Below are 19,131 nucleotides of genomic sequence, written 5' to 3'. Positions count from 1 at the left end.
ACATTGGAGGAAGACTGAAGTTTATGGTGTTTAGAAATTATTTGATGTGGAGAAAAATGTTGAGGCTTTTGGTATTGTGATTCTCTAACCTTCTCAGTAAAATAGAAATGAAAAGTACAGAATAGTAAAGTAGTTAAGAGTATAGGACTCTTAGTGGGGTGATGAGATTAAGGATTTCAGTAGTGAAAATGTTAGGAACATCAATGTAGAAATGTAATTAAGGAAATATTCTTAAATAAATGGAACAATACTAAATTGAGTGTTAAGAAACTTGGGTTTTAGGTCTGTGGCATCGACTGGCTGTGTTGAGCAAATCTCAACACTCTAGTCTTTAATTTCTTAATCTGCACAATTAGAAGTAAATCAGATGTCCTTTACGGAAGTAAATCAAACTGAACTAAAAAAGAACAAAACATAGCTACAGTAATCAAGACATTGTAGTACTAGTAAAAAGAAAGACAAGCAGGTCAGTGGAACAGAACAGAGAATCCAGAAATAGAATTCACACATATATAGTCAGTCTTTGCACACAGAGGTGCTAAGGTAATTCAGTGGAGGAAGGATATTCCTCTTAACAAACGATGCTGGAGCAATTGGACGTCCATATGCAAAAAAAGAACTTTAATCCCTATCTTGCACCATTTATAAAAGTTAATTCAAATGAATCGTAGATCTAAACTTGTAGAAGATGACATAGGAGAAAATCCTCGTGACCTTGAGTTAAGCAAAGATTTCATAGATAGCACCACCAAAAGCGTGATCTATAAAGCAAAGTAATAAATTGAGCTCCATCAAAATTAAAAACTTATGCTCTTTGGCATACAATATTTAAGAAAATGAAAAGCCACAGATTGGGTGAAGATTTTTGCAAAACACACATCTGTTAAGCGATTTGAATCCAGAATGTATAACTAATTCTTACAACTTAATAAGACAAACAACTGAATAGAAAATTGGCAAAAGATTTGAAAACACCCTTTACCAAAGAAGAGATATGGATGTTAAGTAAGAGTTGAAAAAATACTCAATGTCATTAGTCCTTGGGAAAAGGTACCATTACATACCTACTAGGATGGCTAAAAAACAGGCAAGAACAGACAAACAAAAACTAAGTGCTAGTAAGGATGTGAAGCAGCTGGAACTCTCATTTGTTGCTGGTGGGAATGCAAAATGGTACAGCCACATTAGAAAACAGTTTACTAGTTTCTTATAAACTTAAACTTGTATTTAATATAGAACTTAGCATTCCTCAACTTAGATATTCACCCAAGAAAAATGAGAACATACATCCACCTAAAGATCTGTAGTTGAATATTTAAGGCTAGGGTTAGTAGCCTCATTCATAGCAGTGTATTCAGCTGTTGGAGTGGATAAATAAATTGTGGTATTCATACAATGGAGTGCTACTCAGCAATTAAAAGGAATAAATACTAATATTATAGATACAACAATATGGATGAGTCCTCAGAAGCATTATGCTAAGTGAAAGAAGCCAGACGAAAAAGGCTACAGACTGTATAATTCCATTTGTATGATATTCTGGAAAAGGAATTGAAATCAGATGAGTGATTTCCAGGGGCTGGAGGTCAATAAACATGATTTCTTACACACACACACACACACACACACACACACACACACACACACACACACACACACACACACACACACACACACACACACACCTCCAGCATTCCTTAGCATTCCCAGGAATGGATGTTTTTGCTGTGGAGAAGGTTGGATTACGGATAGTATTGAGACAGATATGATACAGAGGACTGAGTGCTAGATTCACTGATAATAGTGCTGCTGCTGATGGTTGTAATTCAATGAGTATAATGCCGGTCACCATGCTGATTACTTAAGTGCATCCTCAGAGACTTCCCTGGCATTCCAGTGGTTAAGAATTTACACTTCCACTGCACAGGGCACAGGTTTGACCCTGGTTGGGGAACTAAGATCCTGCATGCCACCACGTGAGGCCCAAAAAATAAATAAATAAAAATAAAAAGTGTCCTTACTGTTAATTTTCATAGTGACTCTGATTAGATATTATCATCCCTATTTTAGTAGAAACTGAGGTCTAATTGGATTTAAGCACGTTGCTCAGTTATACCACTAGAGTATTCAAACTCTTGAATGTTTGACACCAAAAAGCATGTTCTTAACATAAATAAAAGTATAAGTGCCAGGGAGACAGGGAATTTTGTTTGTTTCTGTTTTCATCACTGTATCCCCAAAGTCATAAAACCATGGCAGTTGCATAATGAGTATTTCTTTTTTTCTTCTTTTTTTTTAATGAATATTTCTTTAAAAATTATTAGAGATATCAACTTTTGGAAGATATAAAAAAACAAACTGGAAGAGGCAAAGAAAACTATATGAAGATATACGATTTTTTTTTTTTTTTTTTTGCGGTACGCGGGCCTCTCGCTGTTGTGGCCTCTCCCGTTGCGGAGCACAGGCTCCGGTCACGCAGGCTCAGCGACCATGGCTCACGGACCCAGCCGCTCTGCGGCATGCGGGATCTTCCTGGACCGGGGCACGAATCCGTGTCCCCTGCATCGGCAGGCAGACTCTCAACCACTGCGCCACCAGGGAAGCCCTATGATTTTTAAATGATTGCAAATATGGTGGTTAGGCTGATGTTTTCCATTTAGGCATTTATCATATCAGATGACTTTGTGTTAAATTATGTTATTTGTGTTCCAGTATAATCTACTATTTTAAAAAGTGAACAGAATGATTATAGAGTAGGATCTTGTAGTTGATTCTCATCTTCATGGCTTTGTAAATTTTTTCCCTCTGGCAAATTTTGGTGGCATCCAGATATAAGATCAGACCAAGTGGATGTTATAGGTTACAACTAAAATGCAAGCCCTTTCCATATCTATCTCTATCTCTATATATAATTCTATATCTAGAATCTTAAATACTTTAATGTAGAAATTCTACTTCTAGGACTCTCTTAATTGGAAACTGATTATTTTCTTCACATAGATTAACAAAAATATTTGTGCATGAATCATTTGGTTTTATAACATTGATCTCATCTGTAATATGTTTCCCTCTAAAGAACTAAATCAAATGTAGGTGATTAAAATATTTAATATTCTCAAGTTTAGAAGGAACATTTATTTTTCTTCCATAGATAACTGTGTATGAAGAAGAAAGAACACTTTATCTATACATATAGTTAATTGGGATGCAGCTAGAACATCAACAATATCAACAACAAAAACAACAAGATTTATAAATCATCTGAAACAAAGGTCACACATTTTGCTTATAGGAAAGTTCCTCAGGTCCTTAAAAGTCAGAACCTATGTATACAACATTTTATTTAGGCATTTTATCATTTCAAATGAGCTTGTGTTGAATCGTATTTGCTATGTCCTAATAAAATTTGCTATTTAAAAAAAATGAATAAAGTACATACTCAGTTTTAACAAGCTTAATACTTCATTTCCCAACTTTAAAAGAGTAAAAAAAAGATTGGAGTTGCTGAAAGAAGACACATTGAGAGAAGTTGGGTTCAACAGGTGATAGCCTGAGCAAAGAAGCAAACCAAAATCATGATAAGAATTAAGCATAAAAATTTAAAAATCATGGTAGTTTGGAAATTGTTTATTATAGAGACAACCAACCTTTTACATCTTAGTAGTTCCTGAGAAATTGACCATAATAATGTAAATATTTATAAGTGTATATATATATATATGAGTTTATGTTCATTTTATTAAAGCATACTTAATAGTCATTATAACAGTCAAGCAATATATACTTTGTTGTTCAGTTTCAGAAAAAGTAAGTATGTAGTCTAGTTTCAATGTCAAATTTATTGAAGTATAATTTATATACACTAAATCAACCAGTTTTAAGTGAAGAGTTCAATAGGTTTTGGCAAATGTTATTTAACCATTGAGATCTAAAAATTTTTTATTACTCCAGAAAGTTGTCTCATTCTCTTTTGTCATCATTCCCCAACACACATCCAGTCCTGTCCCCAGGCAGCCACTGATCTACTTTCTGACATTAAAGATTAGTTTTGCCTTTTCTAGAATTTTGTAGAAATCAAAGTGTACACAGCATGTACACTTCTGTATTTGGCTTTCTTTCCTCTGTGTAATAACTGAGATTTATCTATGTTGTGTGTATTTATACTTTTCCTTTTTATTGTTGAATAACATTCCATTGAATGGATATACCACAGTTTATCTCTTCACCTGTTTTTGGATATTGGGTTGTTTGAGTTTTTGGTTTTTATGAATGAAGCTGCTGTTAACATTCAGGTACCAAGTTTCCACTTCTCTTGGGTATAAATATCTAGGGGTGGAATTGCTAAGTGTTATGGCAGGTATATAACTTTATAAGAACTTGCCAAACTTCTTTTCAAAAATGGTTGTACCATTTTACGTTTTCATCAGTAATGTTTGAGTGTTCCATTGCTTTACATCCTTATCAACCTTTGATATTGTTAGTCTTTTTAATTTTAACAATTCTAGTGGGTGTATAGTTGTAATATAAGTTTTAAAATATTTATTTCCCAAGTAGCTAAAATTAAGGAAAAGTTTAGAGTTGGATAATGATAAGCTTCATATTATCCATAAAATTTGATAATCTAGAATAATTCTTTTTTCTAAAGCTTTTATATAATTAAGATTTCAGAACGATATAAAATTGCATCACATACTTTTCAGCTCCATTGTAATCTCCAGTTAAGAGTAATAAGCAGTTCCAGCTGTTTGATAGAACATCAGATTATTTGGTATTTCTTTTGTTTTCAATTTAATATAATCCAAATTTTACCTATAAAACTTACATATTTAAATAGGGATATGTGTTTTTCGGGATAAAAAGTATTCTAGTGATAATGAAAAAATATTCTAATGATAGTGGTAGCCATCATTCATTGAATATTAGTTATATGCCAGATCTAAGGACTTTATATATATAATCTCATTTAATTCTTACAAAGTGAAATATGTATTTCCATTTTACAAGGAAGGCAATTAGGGCACTGAGAGATATGAATTTCATAAGGTTAAAAAATACTTGAATCAGGACTTCCGTGGTGGCACAGTGGTTAAGAATCCACCTGCCAATGCAGGGGACACGGGTTCAAGCCCTGGTCCGGGAACATCCCGCATGCTGCAGAGCAACTAAGCCCATGTGCCACAGCTGAAGCCTGCGTGCCCTAGAGCCCGTGCTCCGCAACAAGAGAAGCCACTGCAATGAGAAGACCGAGCACCCCAACAAAGAGTAGCCCCTGCTCTCCGCAGCTAGAGAAAGCTCACGCGCAGCAACGAAGACCCAAGGCAGCCAAAAATAAAAATAATTTAAAAATTAAAAAAAAAGACTTGAATCAATAGATTGATAAAAGAACAAGTGAATTAGAAGAAAAAAAATTTTGGAGTCCATTTTATGGAGCCTAAAATCTTTCAACTTGGCTTTGATGACATTGGAATACTAAAAAATGAAAATATTTACTTCAGAGAACTGACTGGCCCCTAGATTTTTTATAGAAAGTTGTAATTTAACTTTTTGACCTTTCTAGTAATTTTTTTGCCTTATAGTATAAAATTTAGTTACTAATTTTGTAACTAGTTTGTTTGTTACTAGTGTAGAATTAAATGCTCTCAAGTATATGACCTCATAAAGATTTAGTAACAAATTAATTTTGTTATGCTGAATAAGAAAAAAGTTGCATATAATACAGTTTTAGCACAGTATCCAGTGTGTGAATGATTTAATGAAATATTTGAACCTTTTTGTTTTGTTTTGTTTTGTCTTGTTTTGTTTCCAGGAAGGTTATGTTCAAAAGAAAAAGGAACTATGGGGAATCTGTATCTTTATTGCAGCAGTTGACCTAGATGAGATGCCGTTCACTTTCACTGAGCTGCAGAAAAACATTGAAACCAGGTAAAATTTCTTATATTAATATAGGCCTCTGCCATTAAAGAAAACTATTTCTGAACTATCATTTTAATAGACTTTAGGGAATTAGTGGAAAATGCTAAAATTAAATAAAACGTAGAAAACTTAGGTCAACCAGTGAACTCCTGTTCTCCATTAGAGCCCTTAATGAAGGTGTATTTTTGCCGCACTTTCTTAAAAATGTAGCAGTTTCTGTCCTGGGAAAATTTCCATTGTGTCTCTCACTATCTGTAAACTTTCTTAATTGTAGCTGTTGATAAAATGGACAAAAAAAGCAAAGATTTATGAAGTAGACTTATATATTAAAACCTTTGTAAAAGTAGTATGAGTCTATCTTAAAGGAATTTAGTTGATTTATTAAAGTTTAAGATTATTTAATATAATAGATATTATAATTATATATGTTTTGAGACTGTATGTTCAGTTGAGTATCTATTATAATACTTGTCCCTGTAATTACTTAATTAAAGTCTGTATTGAGTTTCTAAGCCTAATAAGAGGAGTTTACTGTTTCCAGTAAGTCAAGAGAAGCCTTCTGGGAATTCCAGTCATTTCTTTTGCAGTATGTTTATGAAATGTAACAGTAAATAATTTTACCAAAAAGATAGTAGTATATGTTTTTTCTTGGATAAAACCGTCTAGAGTTAGACATAATTGGTATTTTGTGTAAATGAGATAAATTGTTGCATATTTTAGTAACTTTTTCTTATTACCTCTAAATAAAATGTGGAAACAAAGGCCTTGTATGTTCATATTTAACTTATTGAATATGAATTGGTTTACCTCTCACAGATTTCACAGTTTAACTTTATTAACTAAAATCACTAAATCAAAATAGTTTTTATATAGCTGAAAAATAATCTAAATATAGAGGTAAAATTTTACGTTGATTTATTCAGCATATGTTTTCGTGACCTCTGAGGATCAGAAAGAGAATGAATGTTTGGGTTAAGATAGACTGGGTTTATTTTACAAGGTATATGACTTGGAGCAGATTGCTTATCCTTATTAAGTCTCGGGTTCCTTTCCTTTCCTGCGAAATAAAAATTATTAACTACTTGATAGAATTTTGAGAATTAAATAACTTATAACGAGCAGAGAAGTAAATAGTTCTCGAGTCAATGCCTGGAACACCATAGGTGCTGATGAGGTCTTGATCTCTTTTTTTCTGTAGATTCCTCCTATTACCCGCACCACCCCCCCAAACAAAAAGGGGGAAGGAAACAAAACTTACCAACTGCTAGGCGCTGTGTTACTCTACTAGGTTCTAATGATATAGAGGTGAGATATAGTCTCTGACCTCAAGAAACTCATCCAGTTTAAATTAAACAGATGACTGCAATACAGTGTTATATAGCTATCCATAGACTGCCAAATAAATATGACAGAGAAAGTCTATTACATCCTTTATAAGGTGAAAGAATTTTCCCGGAAAAGATTTTCCTAAGCTTTTTCTCTGAGTATTCATAGAGTAACTCTGATTTATAAAATGGGCAAATCATAAATAATATCACTACAATAATTATAGTAATGTATTTGGTACAACTTTTTCTTAGGGCATCTCTCAGTGTTCTGATAACTATCCAGGAATGTTATCTAAACCACTGCTTCTTAAAAGTACTCTGGTGAAGGGCTAGTTTCTTTTCTACCCAGTATGTCATAGACTGATGTTTTAAAAATAAGTAATATAAATTAATTACTAGAAAAATGAAACAAAAATCATACTAAACACAGGACTAAATTTTTTATTATTGGATTCAGCAGGCATTAAAATTAGTGTCAAATTGCCATAAAAGCTTTTAAGTGTTTACCCCCAATTTCTGTACTTAATTGTGGACTGGTAAACAGTTTATGGACCATTATCAATCCATGGAGCACTGCTCCTAGAATATGTAGTTATCTACAGATCTGTGTGTTTTAATTATGGCTTTTTATGCCTGTCTGCCTGCCTTCCTCTCACCTTCCTGCCTTCACTTCTTTCCTTCAGAGGAGGACTACAGAAGGAATAGAGACCCACTTAAGTTACCCCTAGAAAAAGAAGGCTTTTTAGTAACAATTCACAGTTTTCATGGTGCTCCATGGATAGGTATTGCCATATATCTCAAAGCTGCAATTGAGAGTGGTTCCTGAATAAATGCCATTCTAAGTTTGATTTCTTTTTCTCAGCAGGTTAGCTCCATTCTTTTTCTTTTTTTAAAGGATCGATTTTTATTTATCTATTTATTTTTGGTTGCGCTGAGTCTTCATTTCTACGTGTGGGCTTTCTCTAGTTGCATCTAGCAGGGGCTCCTCTTCATTGCAGTGTGCGGGCGTCTCATTGCTGTGGCTTCTCTTGTTGTGGAGCACGGTCTCTAGATGTGCGGGCTTCAGTAGTTGTGGCGTGCGGGCTTGGTTGCTCCGTGGCGTGTGGGATCTTCCTGGACCGAGGCTTGAACCCGTGTCCCCTGCGTTGGCAGGTGGATTCTTAAACCACTGCGCCACCAGGGAAGTCCCCATTCTTTTTCTTTTCTAAGCAGCATCATGATTATCTACTCTGTATCATTTCTATTCCTCCTTTATTTGCTTTCCCACAAAGCTTGTCATGGCTGCCCCAATCCCCTCTATATCAGTGGAACTTTTCATAACCTTCTTTTGTGTTCTGTGCCCTCTGCTGATTAGCTGAGGCTTTTATTTTTCCAGTTCCCAAGATAAATGTCTGAGTGGTACAGCCCTCTTTTTAGAATGAAGCCTGTAACTCACTGGTTGCTAGACAGCCTATGGATGGGTCTAGTGACTACCCTGTAGTTCAGTTAGCTGCTTTGGTATAACTCCTTAGACAAACTTGATTAGAAGTGAGTATGTGAGGTGCAGTTGATGATTGCTATCTGTAGCGCCCCATTTTTCAGAAGTCAAAAATGTATGTATTGATATTTCAAATAGGTTAATTTTTATAGAAAACAATAAACAATGATTTAAAGTTATTATTTAAACAACTTAAAATTTTTAATCAGTTTCCCTTTTCCCTTCCCCAACAATTCAGTCCTAAAACCGCTGGTGGGCTGAAGAAAGTAGGTGTGTGCATCTGTGGTGGGGAGCACTGTGGTGCCCAGAGGAGGATGCCAGAGCCACAGTGGGATGAGAAGGTCATCCACCAGGGGCCTGGGGCTTCTTGACATGGGCTGCTTGCTGTGCAATGTCAGAGACCAAGCAGGGTGTGCGGGCAGCTGGTATAGGGAGTCATGGCACATGTGGGGTAAGGGCAGTCTGGGGTGAGGAGTCAGAGCCCTACTAGGGTGAGGATGGTGTCCATGTGGAGGCGGGAGGGCAGTCCAGGATGGGGGGAGTCAGTCTGAGCAGGAGAAGAGGGTGCCCATGTGGAGGAGTGGGTAGCTTGGTACTTATATAGGGGGATTGATTAAATGAGTAAATTAAAGATAAGTGGGTCACAGGTTTCTCACTGTCAAAGAAGAGTTATGAATGTGGAAAGGGAAACACTGGAAGGAACCCTGTAGTTTTTGTGTTGGAATTGGGTAAATGGATGGGAACTTGTGATTTTAAAACATATAGATAGATACAGAAATAAATATATGTATATGTCTGTTATAACCCTTATGTTTTTTTTCTGTGTTCTTGATGATAAGTAGATGTAGGCATAGATGTATAGATATAGTGGTATAGGTTGAAGACTAGTTGATTTTTTTCCTCTTTAAATTCTAGTAAAATGCAAAATCTAAGTTCCTTCTAAAGGATATATAATAGTGATTTGGTGTAGAGCTAACGTGTTTTGAATTGAAATGTCTATGCTTTGAAAATGAAACAAAATGAATTTTTAAAGTTATGGATTCACTTTTTTCTATTCTTTCCTTTGTAGTGTCTATAAATTTTTTGACTTACTAAAAGAAATCGATACCAGTATCAAAGTTGATAATGTTATGTCAAGACTGTTGAAGAAGTATAATGTGTTGTGTGCACTCTACAGCAAATTAGAAAGGTAAAGTACAAATTTTATTAGGGTTACACCCTGCTTTTTCGTATCATTGTTCATGATTAGTTTCCATCTGGGAACTGTTACATCCTTAGTAAAGTTATTAAGTATTACACCTTAGATTTGTCCCCTTAATATTCTTTTTTTTTTTTTTTTTTTTTTTTTTTTGCGGTACGCGGGCCTCTCACTGCTGTGGCCTCTCCCGTTGCGGAGCACAGGCTCGGGACGCGCAGGCTCAGCGGCCATGGCTCACGGGCCCAGCCGCTCCGCGGCATGTGGGACCCTCCCGGACCGGGGCACCAACCCGTGTCCCCTTCATCGGCAGGCGGACTCTCAACCACTGCGCCACCAGGGAAGCCCTGTCCCCTTAATATTCTTAACTTTCTTATTTGTCCAATCATATTCATTCTGAATGTTTCTTCCAAAATTACTTGTTTTACTCATGGTTCTCATTTTTTTTTTTAACAAACTTAAAGCTAGTTTCCACTTTAGCCTTCTCTGCCAGAAGACTTGTAGCTCTGAATGGAAGGGTGACCTAAATTTAGAATTCTTCCTAATGGTGATACTGTGTTTAGAAAAAGAAAGCATGTTGGCACTGGAAGGTGTATGTGACCTATACTACTGAGCTATGACCTGTATTCTCCATGGTGGTTTAGAAGAAGTAGTTTTTTTGTGGAATATCCTTTAAGAAACTTCAGCCTATCAGCTGTTTTATTCCACATAAATTAAGAAACTACAACAAGCATTAATGAAGTGACTGTTAGTACCCGCTATGTGTTAGACGCTAGGGATGTAAAATCTTATGCTACTATGATCATCAATTAGCTTATAGTAAATAAATAAATTCTATCTTTTAATAAAAATAAGTGCAATAATCATTTGATGCGCTACTGTAGAGGATTATTTGTAAGAAGTAGAAATTATGTAGTGGGCAAAATACTGTGTATATTTAAAGGTAAGAAGAATAATTATGGGGTGAAAAAACTATAGAAGAAGGCAATGTCTGAGTAGGGTTTAAAGGATAGATAGAAACTCAGCAAGCAAAATATGTGGAGACTGGGACTGAGTATCCTAGGCAGAGTGATTAGCATGTGCGCAAAGCCAGAGCAGTACTGTAAAGTATTTTGATATTGCTAATTGCTAAAAGGTAGGAGGGAATTAGACTGATAGTGAGCTTGGACTTTACCCAGCAGGAGATGGAAAGTTATTGATTTTAAGCTAGAGAGTGACATAGTCAGATTTGGCCTTTAAAAGGTCACTCAGGCCTTTGCAAAAGAGATTTGGAATTTTTATTGACTAGTTATATGAGATAATTTAGTGTATATTGGCCTTGAAGTAGATCAGTAAGATTTCTTCTATCTTATATGTACCTTCTTTTGAAGAGCAGTTGGGAAGATTAACTGTGATACTAAAGCCTATTTATTTCAGGGTAGACTATATGTGTATATATGGCAATGTGCTGTAGTGATTATGATAACTTTTAAAAAGCTAAACAGATCTAGGTATTAATAATTTTGTCATTCATTGACTGTGTGAGCTAGGGAAACGTACTTAACGTCTTTAAACCTCAATTTTAATCTGTAAAATGTAGCTAATAATGCTCTCCTTGCAGAGTAATTGTGAGATAATGTTACTGGTTAGCTCACCTCCTAGCACATACTAAATGCTAAATAAACAGTAGCTTTTAAAGCTATTATTAACTACATTAATGCTGTCACATAGAAATATAAAAATGCAAGCCATATATATATATATATTTATTATTTTTGGCTCTGTTGGGTCTTCATTGCTGCACGTGGGCTTTCTCTAGTTGCAGCGAGCAGCGGCTACTCTTAGTTGTGCTGCACGTGCTTCTCATTGCGGTGGCTTCTCTTGTTGCGGAGCACGGGCTCTAGGCACGTGGGCTTCAGTAGTTGTGGCTCGCGGGCTCTAGAGTGCAGGCTCAGTAGTTGTGGTGCACGGGCTTAGTTGCTCCGTGGCATGTGGGATCTTCCCAGACCAGGGCTCGAACCTGTCTCCCCTGCATTGGCAAGCAGATTCTTAACCACTGCGCCACCAGGGAAACCCAAGCCATATATTTTAAATATTCTAGTAGCTGCATGACAAGTAAAAAGAAACAAGTGAAATTAATTTTAACATTTTATTTAACTCATATATCCCAGAATATCAAATTTCAACACATAAATTTGTATACAGATGTTCATGGCAGCATTATTTATAATAGCCAAAAAGTGGAAACACCCTGAATGTCCATCAGCTGATGAATGGATAAACAAAATGTGATCTATCCATATGGTAGAATATTGTTCAGCCATAAAAGGGAATAAAGTTCTGCTACATGCTACAATATGGATGAACCTTGAAAACATTAAGCTAAGTGAAAGATACCAGACACAAAAGGCCACATATTTCATTTTATGATATGTCCAGAACAGGCATATCCATGAGATGGAAGATAGGTTAGTGATTACTAGGGAATGGGAAGTGAAGGGAATGAGGGGTATCTGTTAAAAGATGTGGGGTTTCTTTTTGGGGTGATGGAAATTTTAGATAACGGTGATGATTACATAACAAAGTGAATATACTAAAAACTACTGAATTTATACACTTTAAAATGATGAATTTTATGTTAGGTAAATTATATTTCAACAGGAAAACATGAAACCAATAGAGAAGTTTTACATTCTTTTTCTCATACTAAGTATTTTTTTTAATACTTTGGTATGTAATTTACATTTACAGCACAACTTCATTTGTACCAACCAAAAACACTTCAGGTGTTCAGTAGCCATAGGAGCTTGTGGTTAACATATTAGACAGCATAGATTTATATTGTATGTTATTATCTTTACTGTATGATAACATTCTATTCTGAGTTACACTAAATTACAAAATGATATAAAACAACGCATCTGACATTAAACATATTTTCTATAATTATAAAAATTCCCTCTTGATTACCATCTGCTTTTTTTATATAAGATAGTTTTCTCTGTGTAAATTTTTGATCTACATATTTTTTGTGACTGGCTTCTTTCACTTAGCATGTTTTCATGGTTCATCCATGTTGTAGCATGTTTCAATACTTCATTACTATTTATTATGGAATAATATTCCATTGTATGCCTACATCACATTTTATTTATCCATTCATCTACTTATAGTCATTTGGGTTGTATGTCTTTTAAAGTAGTTGACAGTATAAAGGAGAGCAAGTGTATATAGAGTTTGTTATATTAACTTTATTATATATCATTTCGTCTTCTCTTCATTTGTTTCCATGGATTTGATTTATCATCTTGTGTCATGTGTTTACTCCAATGCAGCTTTGCTCCTACCCACCTCTTTGTGCTGCTGTTGTCAAACACATTACATTTCATGTGTTAGAGGCCCAAGGATGCAATATATACATATTGTGTTATGCAATTATATTTTATATCAGTTAGGAGAAGAAATATGTAATTATACCATCTTTCATAATAACATAATTACCTTTACCAGTGCTCTTTGTTTATTCATGTGGATGTGAATTACTGTCTTGGGTCATTTGTTTTCAGCCTGAACTTCTTTTACTATTTTTTTATAAGATGAGTTTGCACATTCTCTGTTTTTGTTTGAGACTATCTGTTTCACCATCACTTGTGAAAGGTAGTTTTGCTGTATATATGAGTCTTAGTTTACATTTTTTTCTTTCTTTGAGTATGTAATCCCACTGCCTTCTGATCTTCATTGCTTCTGTTGAGAAGTCACCTGTTAATGTTATTGTGTTCCCTTGGATATGATGGATCATTTTTCTCTTGCTGCTTTCAGGATTTTCTCTTTGTCTTTCAACATTTATCCTATGATATATCTAGGTGTGAATCTCTTTACATTTATTCAACTTGGAGGTGGTTCTGTTTCTTGGATGTGTAGACTTGGGAGTTTTCAGCCATTTACAAAATTTTTTTTTTCTCTCTCTCTCCATTCTTTTCTGGTACTCCCATTACACATATATTCGTGTATCTTTTGGTGTCCAAAAAATACACCAATATATTTTTTGGTGAGCCTCTTCATTTTTCTTCTTCTTTTATCTCTTTGTTCTTTAAACCACATAATCTCTTTTGATCTGTCTTCAAGCTTAGTGCTTCTTTTGTTCTGCCAGCTCAGATCTACTTTTGAGTCCCTCTAGTGAATTTTTTATTTTGGTTATTATACTTTTCAACTCAAATTGCCCTTTGGTTCTTTTAAAGTAATTTCTGTCTTTTTATTGATAATCCTCTGTTGGTTGAGACATTGTCAGCGTACCTTTTTTTCTTCTTTAAGCATGATTTCCGTTAGTCCTTTGAACATATTTATAATTGCTGTTTTGAAGTCTTTGTTAAGTCTGACACTTTGATTCTCTTAAATAAAATTACTGTTATCTGCTTTTTTCCCTATGTAGAGGTCACATTTCCCTGCTTTGCATATTTCATATTTATTTTTGAAAACCAGACATTTTTTATAACATTGTAGTAACGCTGGGAGCTGATTCTTTTCTCTCATGGGGCTTGCTGCTGTTGTTTTGTCTTTGTTATTTGTTTAGTGGCTTAGCTGTACTATCTCAATGAAGTCTTTTTCTCCCACAGTGTGTAGCCTCTAATCTTGCTCCTTAGTGTAGCCTTGGACAGGTGCATAGTCACTCAAGAGCTGACAGTGGTTTTAGCTGGGTTCTCCTTGGCTATCCTTTCCCTGTTCTTAAGCTAACTGCCTCTGTTGATATCACACCTAGTTGCTACCTCTCACTATTTGCCGACTGATTGCTTTATTGTTTTTTTTTTTAAATAAATGTATTTATTTATTTATTGGCTGCCTTGGGTCTTCGTGGCTGCATGCGGGCTTTTCTCTAGTTGCAGCGAGTGGGGTCTACTCTTTGCTGCAGTGCCTAGGCTTCTCATTGCGGTGGTTTCTCTTGTTGTGGAGCACAGGCTCTAGGTGCGCGGGCTTTCATAGTTGTGGCTTGCGGGCTCTAGAGCACAGGCTCTGTAGTGGTGGCGCACGGGCTTAGTTGCTCCGCGGCATGTGGGATCTTCCCGGACCAGGGCTCGAACCCATGTCCCCTGCATTGGCAAGGGGATTCGTAACCACTGCACCACCAGGGAAGTCCTGCTTAATTGTTTTTGACAATGCTCTGGGTCACAAGTTGCTTTACAGTCTAATCCAATTAAATTTGGCTCCCTCTGCAGGAGTAGTATTTGAGGCTAGCCTTGAGGCTTATTTTGATACTAGGAGAGCTATTCTTAGCTGTTTCTTTCTCTGGTTCTCTCCTAGATGATCTAAGATTTAGCTTTTTGCTCTCATAAGATCTGTTGGCTTTCTCTTACTTGCTTCCACCAAAGTCTGTATTGCTTTCAACAGTTCTCTTATTCTTGAGCATCCCCACACTCCATTCCAAATGAGTTCCCTTGGGGAGAGCTCAAGGCTCTGTGTTCTTAGGGCCTGCCTCTCCCCTAGGCACCACTTCTGTGCCACTGCTTGGGAGGTCAGGATGGGGGCAGTGGTCTCTTCTCTTGGAGTGATACCTCTGTTTTAAGAGTAGGGCACTGAGAAGAGGCGATAGCCCCTGGTCTTCCCAGATTGCCTTTCTTGGCTGGAACCTCTGTCCTATGAGCTGCTCGGCAAGAGAAGTCAGTATTTTTGATGTGCTCTGTGCCTGGAGTAAAACTTTACCCTATGAGTGGGGGCTAAGCGGAAGACAGGAGCCCCAGACCTCTCAGCTCCTCTTGCTTGGGATAGACTTTCTGCAACACAGATCTGGGGGCGATGAGAAATGCTGGGAGCCGACTCTTCCCTGAGAGATAGTTCTAGGCTGGGAGCTGGAGAGAGAAGAGCCCTGTGTCTTGGCTACACCTGCCGGGAGTAGAGCTTTGTTATGCTGAGCTGGAGAGGAGGAGGAAATGAGTTTTGCTTTGAATTCTATAGACTGTCATTGTTCTTACCAAGATTTAGTAGATTTTCTTGAAGAAATATTTCCTTTTTTTGTTGTATGCCCTTAGGAAAATTTCCAGAGACTTTAAATGGTTTTTTAAAAATAGTTTTACCAATTGTAGTTATTACATTAGGAAACAGGTCTGCAGAGAACCTTCTCCACTATTCCAGAAGTCATTGTCCTAAATAGGTAGGTTTTATACAGTAAGTCCCCTACATATGAATGAGTTCCATTCCGAGAGCATGTTCGTAAGTCCAATTTGTTCGTAAAGTCCAGCAAAGTTAGCCTAGGTACCCAACTAACACAATTGGCTACATAGTACTGTACTGTAAAAGGTTTATAATACTTTTCACACAGATAATACATAAAAAATAAACAAACACAAAAAAATAAAGAAAACATTTTTAATCTTACAGTACAGTACCTTGAAAAGTACAGTAGTACCAGCTACATCACTGCTACTTTTACGCTTGCTTCCAGACATCCTGGCCTTGAAATAAAGACACTGTACTACTGTACTCTATACAGTACTGTACAGTAAAGTACACAAAGCACAACCACTTGTAGAGGATGCACACAGGTGACAGTGTACGCCAGACACGTGAACTAACTTACATGATTGGACGTGTAAACTCACATTCACATCTTTGAAAGTTTGCAACTTGAAGGTTCGTGTATAGGGGACTTACTGTGGTACTTTCAGTTGTGTTATTTCAGTGACACTATTAGTTAAATAAGCTTTTATGACCTGATCTGAGATTCTAACCAGATCAAGGTTCAATTACAGAATGTATTCCAAGTTAGAAATGCACATATCGAATTCAGTCTTTTTGTAATTAGATATTACAGTGATATGTGAAATGTCATAAATTGGAAACATCTACTTTAACTTTGTTTTATAATGCTGTACTTGAGAAAAAATGTATCCTTCTTAAAATAAGATGAATAAAGCATGATAAAACTGATTTCTAAATTATGAAAAAAATTTAAAAGTAACTTTTAAAAAAGCCATAATGTTAACATAATTATTTCTTCCTTTCAGAACATGTGAACTTATATATTTGTCACAACCCAGCAGTTCGTAAGTACCTCAGAGTATGTTATTTTTCACTTTTGGGGTTTTTTTTTTTTTTTAGAGATTTTTGTGGAAAAATCCCAAACACGTTGATAGTTTCAGTGTTAGTTTGATTGACTGTTCTATGATACTTCATAAGTTAAGGTCATAGATTTAAGCCCTATACGGATTATTTATCTTTTCACAAAGAAAGTGGTATGAAATACATGCCTTTTACTACAAGGGAGAACTAATAAGGTCGAAGTTAATTCAGAGCAACATTTTACCAGCTCTGGGAAAAATGCCAATTCATTGACAAACTCTTTTTTCAGAGTATATTATAGACATTTTATTAACTAAGACTCAGAGCATAACTTTTGAGTAAGAATAAACATGAACGTCTATATTAAAATTTCTAAGTAGTCTTTTTAAATGCATGATACATGTTCCAACAGTATACCATTGTAAGAGCTCTAGAGTTTTTCTTCGGAAACAGAACGAGTATTATGTGAGATTTTCTGCCTCATTGAAGTAATGATACCGAAGATGATTGATACAAAGGGAAATTGTGTATTAATTAATTAACTCTATTAATTTCACTCATTAATTCCAACAAGTGAATAACTTAACGTTTATGAAGACATAGTGTTAATTTGGTAGAGTCACCCAAACCTCTATTTTTCTGCTCACAGAAAATTGATTTTAATTAGAAAAGAGAGCAGAAAAGCATTAATTGGAAACCATGTATGTCATATTATACTAATTTCTGTGCCTAGTTTTAGATTACAGTAGAAGATATTCAATATTTTCTTTAAGAAATGTATACTACTTTGGGAAAATATAAATAACATGGTGAAAACACTAACTGAATTGAGACAAATTGAATTCATGTGTAAATTGTGCATTTAAGACGGACTGTATTCTATTATGCGATCAACTCTGGTCTATAATTGTAAAAAATGAAAAAAAACGGTGTAGTTGGAAAACAGTGTGAGTTTTTTTTTTTTCTTCTTTCTATTTGTTTATTAGGATATCTACGGAAATAAATTCTATGTTGGCGCTAAAAGTTTCTTGGCTCACGTTTTTACTAGCTAAAGGTAAAGTCATTATGTTTGTTACATACTAATGTTTCAAATGTAGTAATTGATAATTCTTTCGAGTAAGCTCAAAATTTTAATTCTGGGCTTCCCTGGTGGCGCAGTGGTTGGGAGTCCGCCTGCCGGTGCAGGGGGTGCGGGTTCGTGCCCCGGTCCGGGAGGATCCCGCATGCCGCGGAGCGGCTGGGCCCGTGAGCCGTGGCCGCTGGGCCTGCGCGTCCGGAGCCTGTGCTCCGCGGCGGGAGAGGCCACAGCAGTGAGAGGCCCGCGTACCGCAAAAAAAAAAAAAAAAAAAATTTAATTCTATTTAATATTGTTCCTCCTTCCCCCTAGTTCTTTGTGTGACTTTTTAACTGTTAGCAAGTTCTTGTAATTCTGATACTGGAGGCAACCTTGAAAATGTCTCATTTCATTTCTTTTTCTAATATTTTTCATTCTTTCCTATTTTTAAGAATAATGTTACTGTTTTTATAAAAGTGATATATATTCATGATAAAGAATGCAAATAATACAGCAAAGCGCAAAGAAAAATGTAGAAAAATTACCCAAAACCCGCCTAGAAATAATCATCATTAAAATTATGTGGTTGTATGCACAAAAATGTATCTGGAGTAACATTCTGATTAAAAAAGGTGGGTGGATGAGTGCACTCACAAACATATATATAAGTTTCTAAAAATAATATATTGTCCTATGTTTAAAATATAAAAATTAATTTTACTCAAATTTTATAGAAGAAAATAAGAGAAATGGAAGGAATTGCTTAAATTTATGTTTTGTCACTTAAGCAGTGTTATTTCTTAAAATATTTCTCTAAGATTATGAAAACATTAAGAAGTTAGAATCTTTATTTAACTTTGTGTTTTGAGTTAAGGCAATATATATTAATCTGCTCTGAAGAAAAAGAATTCTCACTCTTCCTGTCACCTTCCTATTCCCTACTTTCAGATTTGCTTTTTTTTGTTATCATTACATTACCAAAGATTATAATATTTACATCCTGTTCTGTAATTATAATTATCACAGTTGTTTTGTCTCATTTATGTATTTAAAATGGTTTCTAAGCTTATTGTCACTCCTGTATCATAGCTTCTCCATTTCTGAGTTCTTTATTTTGGTCTATCCTTAGCTGACT

The 19,131-nt window shown here is 35.5% G+C and overlaps 1 protein-coding gene across 4 annotated transcripts in view; it reads left to right on the top strand.

Annotated features, from left to right (window-relative positions):
* RB1 (RB transcriptional corepressor 1) overlaps nucleotides 1-19,131 on the top strand; it is a 134,990-nt gene that overhangs the window by 24,796 nt on the left and 91,063 nt on the right. For all 4 annotated transcript variants that reach the window (XM_070044083.1, XM_030882280.2, XM_060288116.2 and 1 more), the window contains exons 3-6: nucleotides 5,807-5,922; nucleotides 9,788-9,907; nucleotides 16,888-16,926; nucleotides 17,929-17,996. In XM_070044083.1, coding sequence (XP_069900184.1) covers nucleotides 5,807-5,922; nucleotides 9,788-9,907; nucleotides 16,888-16,926; nucleotides 17,929-17,996 — 343 coding nt within the window. The remainder of the gene's footprint in view (nucleotides 1-5,806; nucleotides 5,923-9,787; nucleotides 9,908-16,887; nucleotides 16,927-17,928; nucleotides 17,997-19,131) is intronic.

Source organism: Globicephala melas, chromosome 18 (assembly GCF_963455315.2).
Source record: "Globicephala melas chromosome 18, mGloMel1.2, whole genome shotgun sequence".
Classification (NCBI taxonomy): Eukaryota; Metazoa; Chordata; class Mammalia; order Artiodactyla; family Delphinidae; genus Globicephala; species Globicephala melas.
Note: the sequence above shows the minus strand (reverse complement) of the source record. Positions and strands in the feature narration are given on the sequence as shown.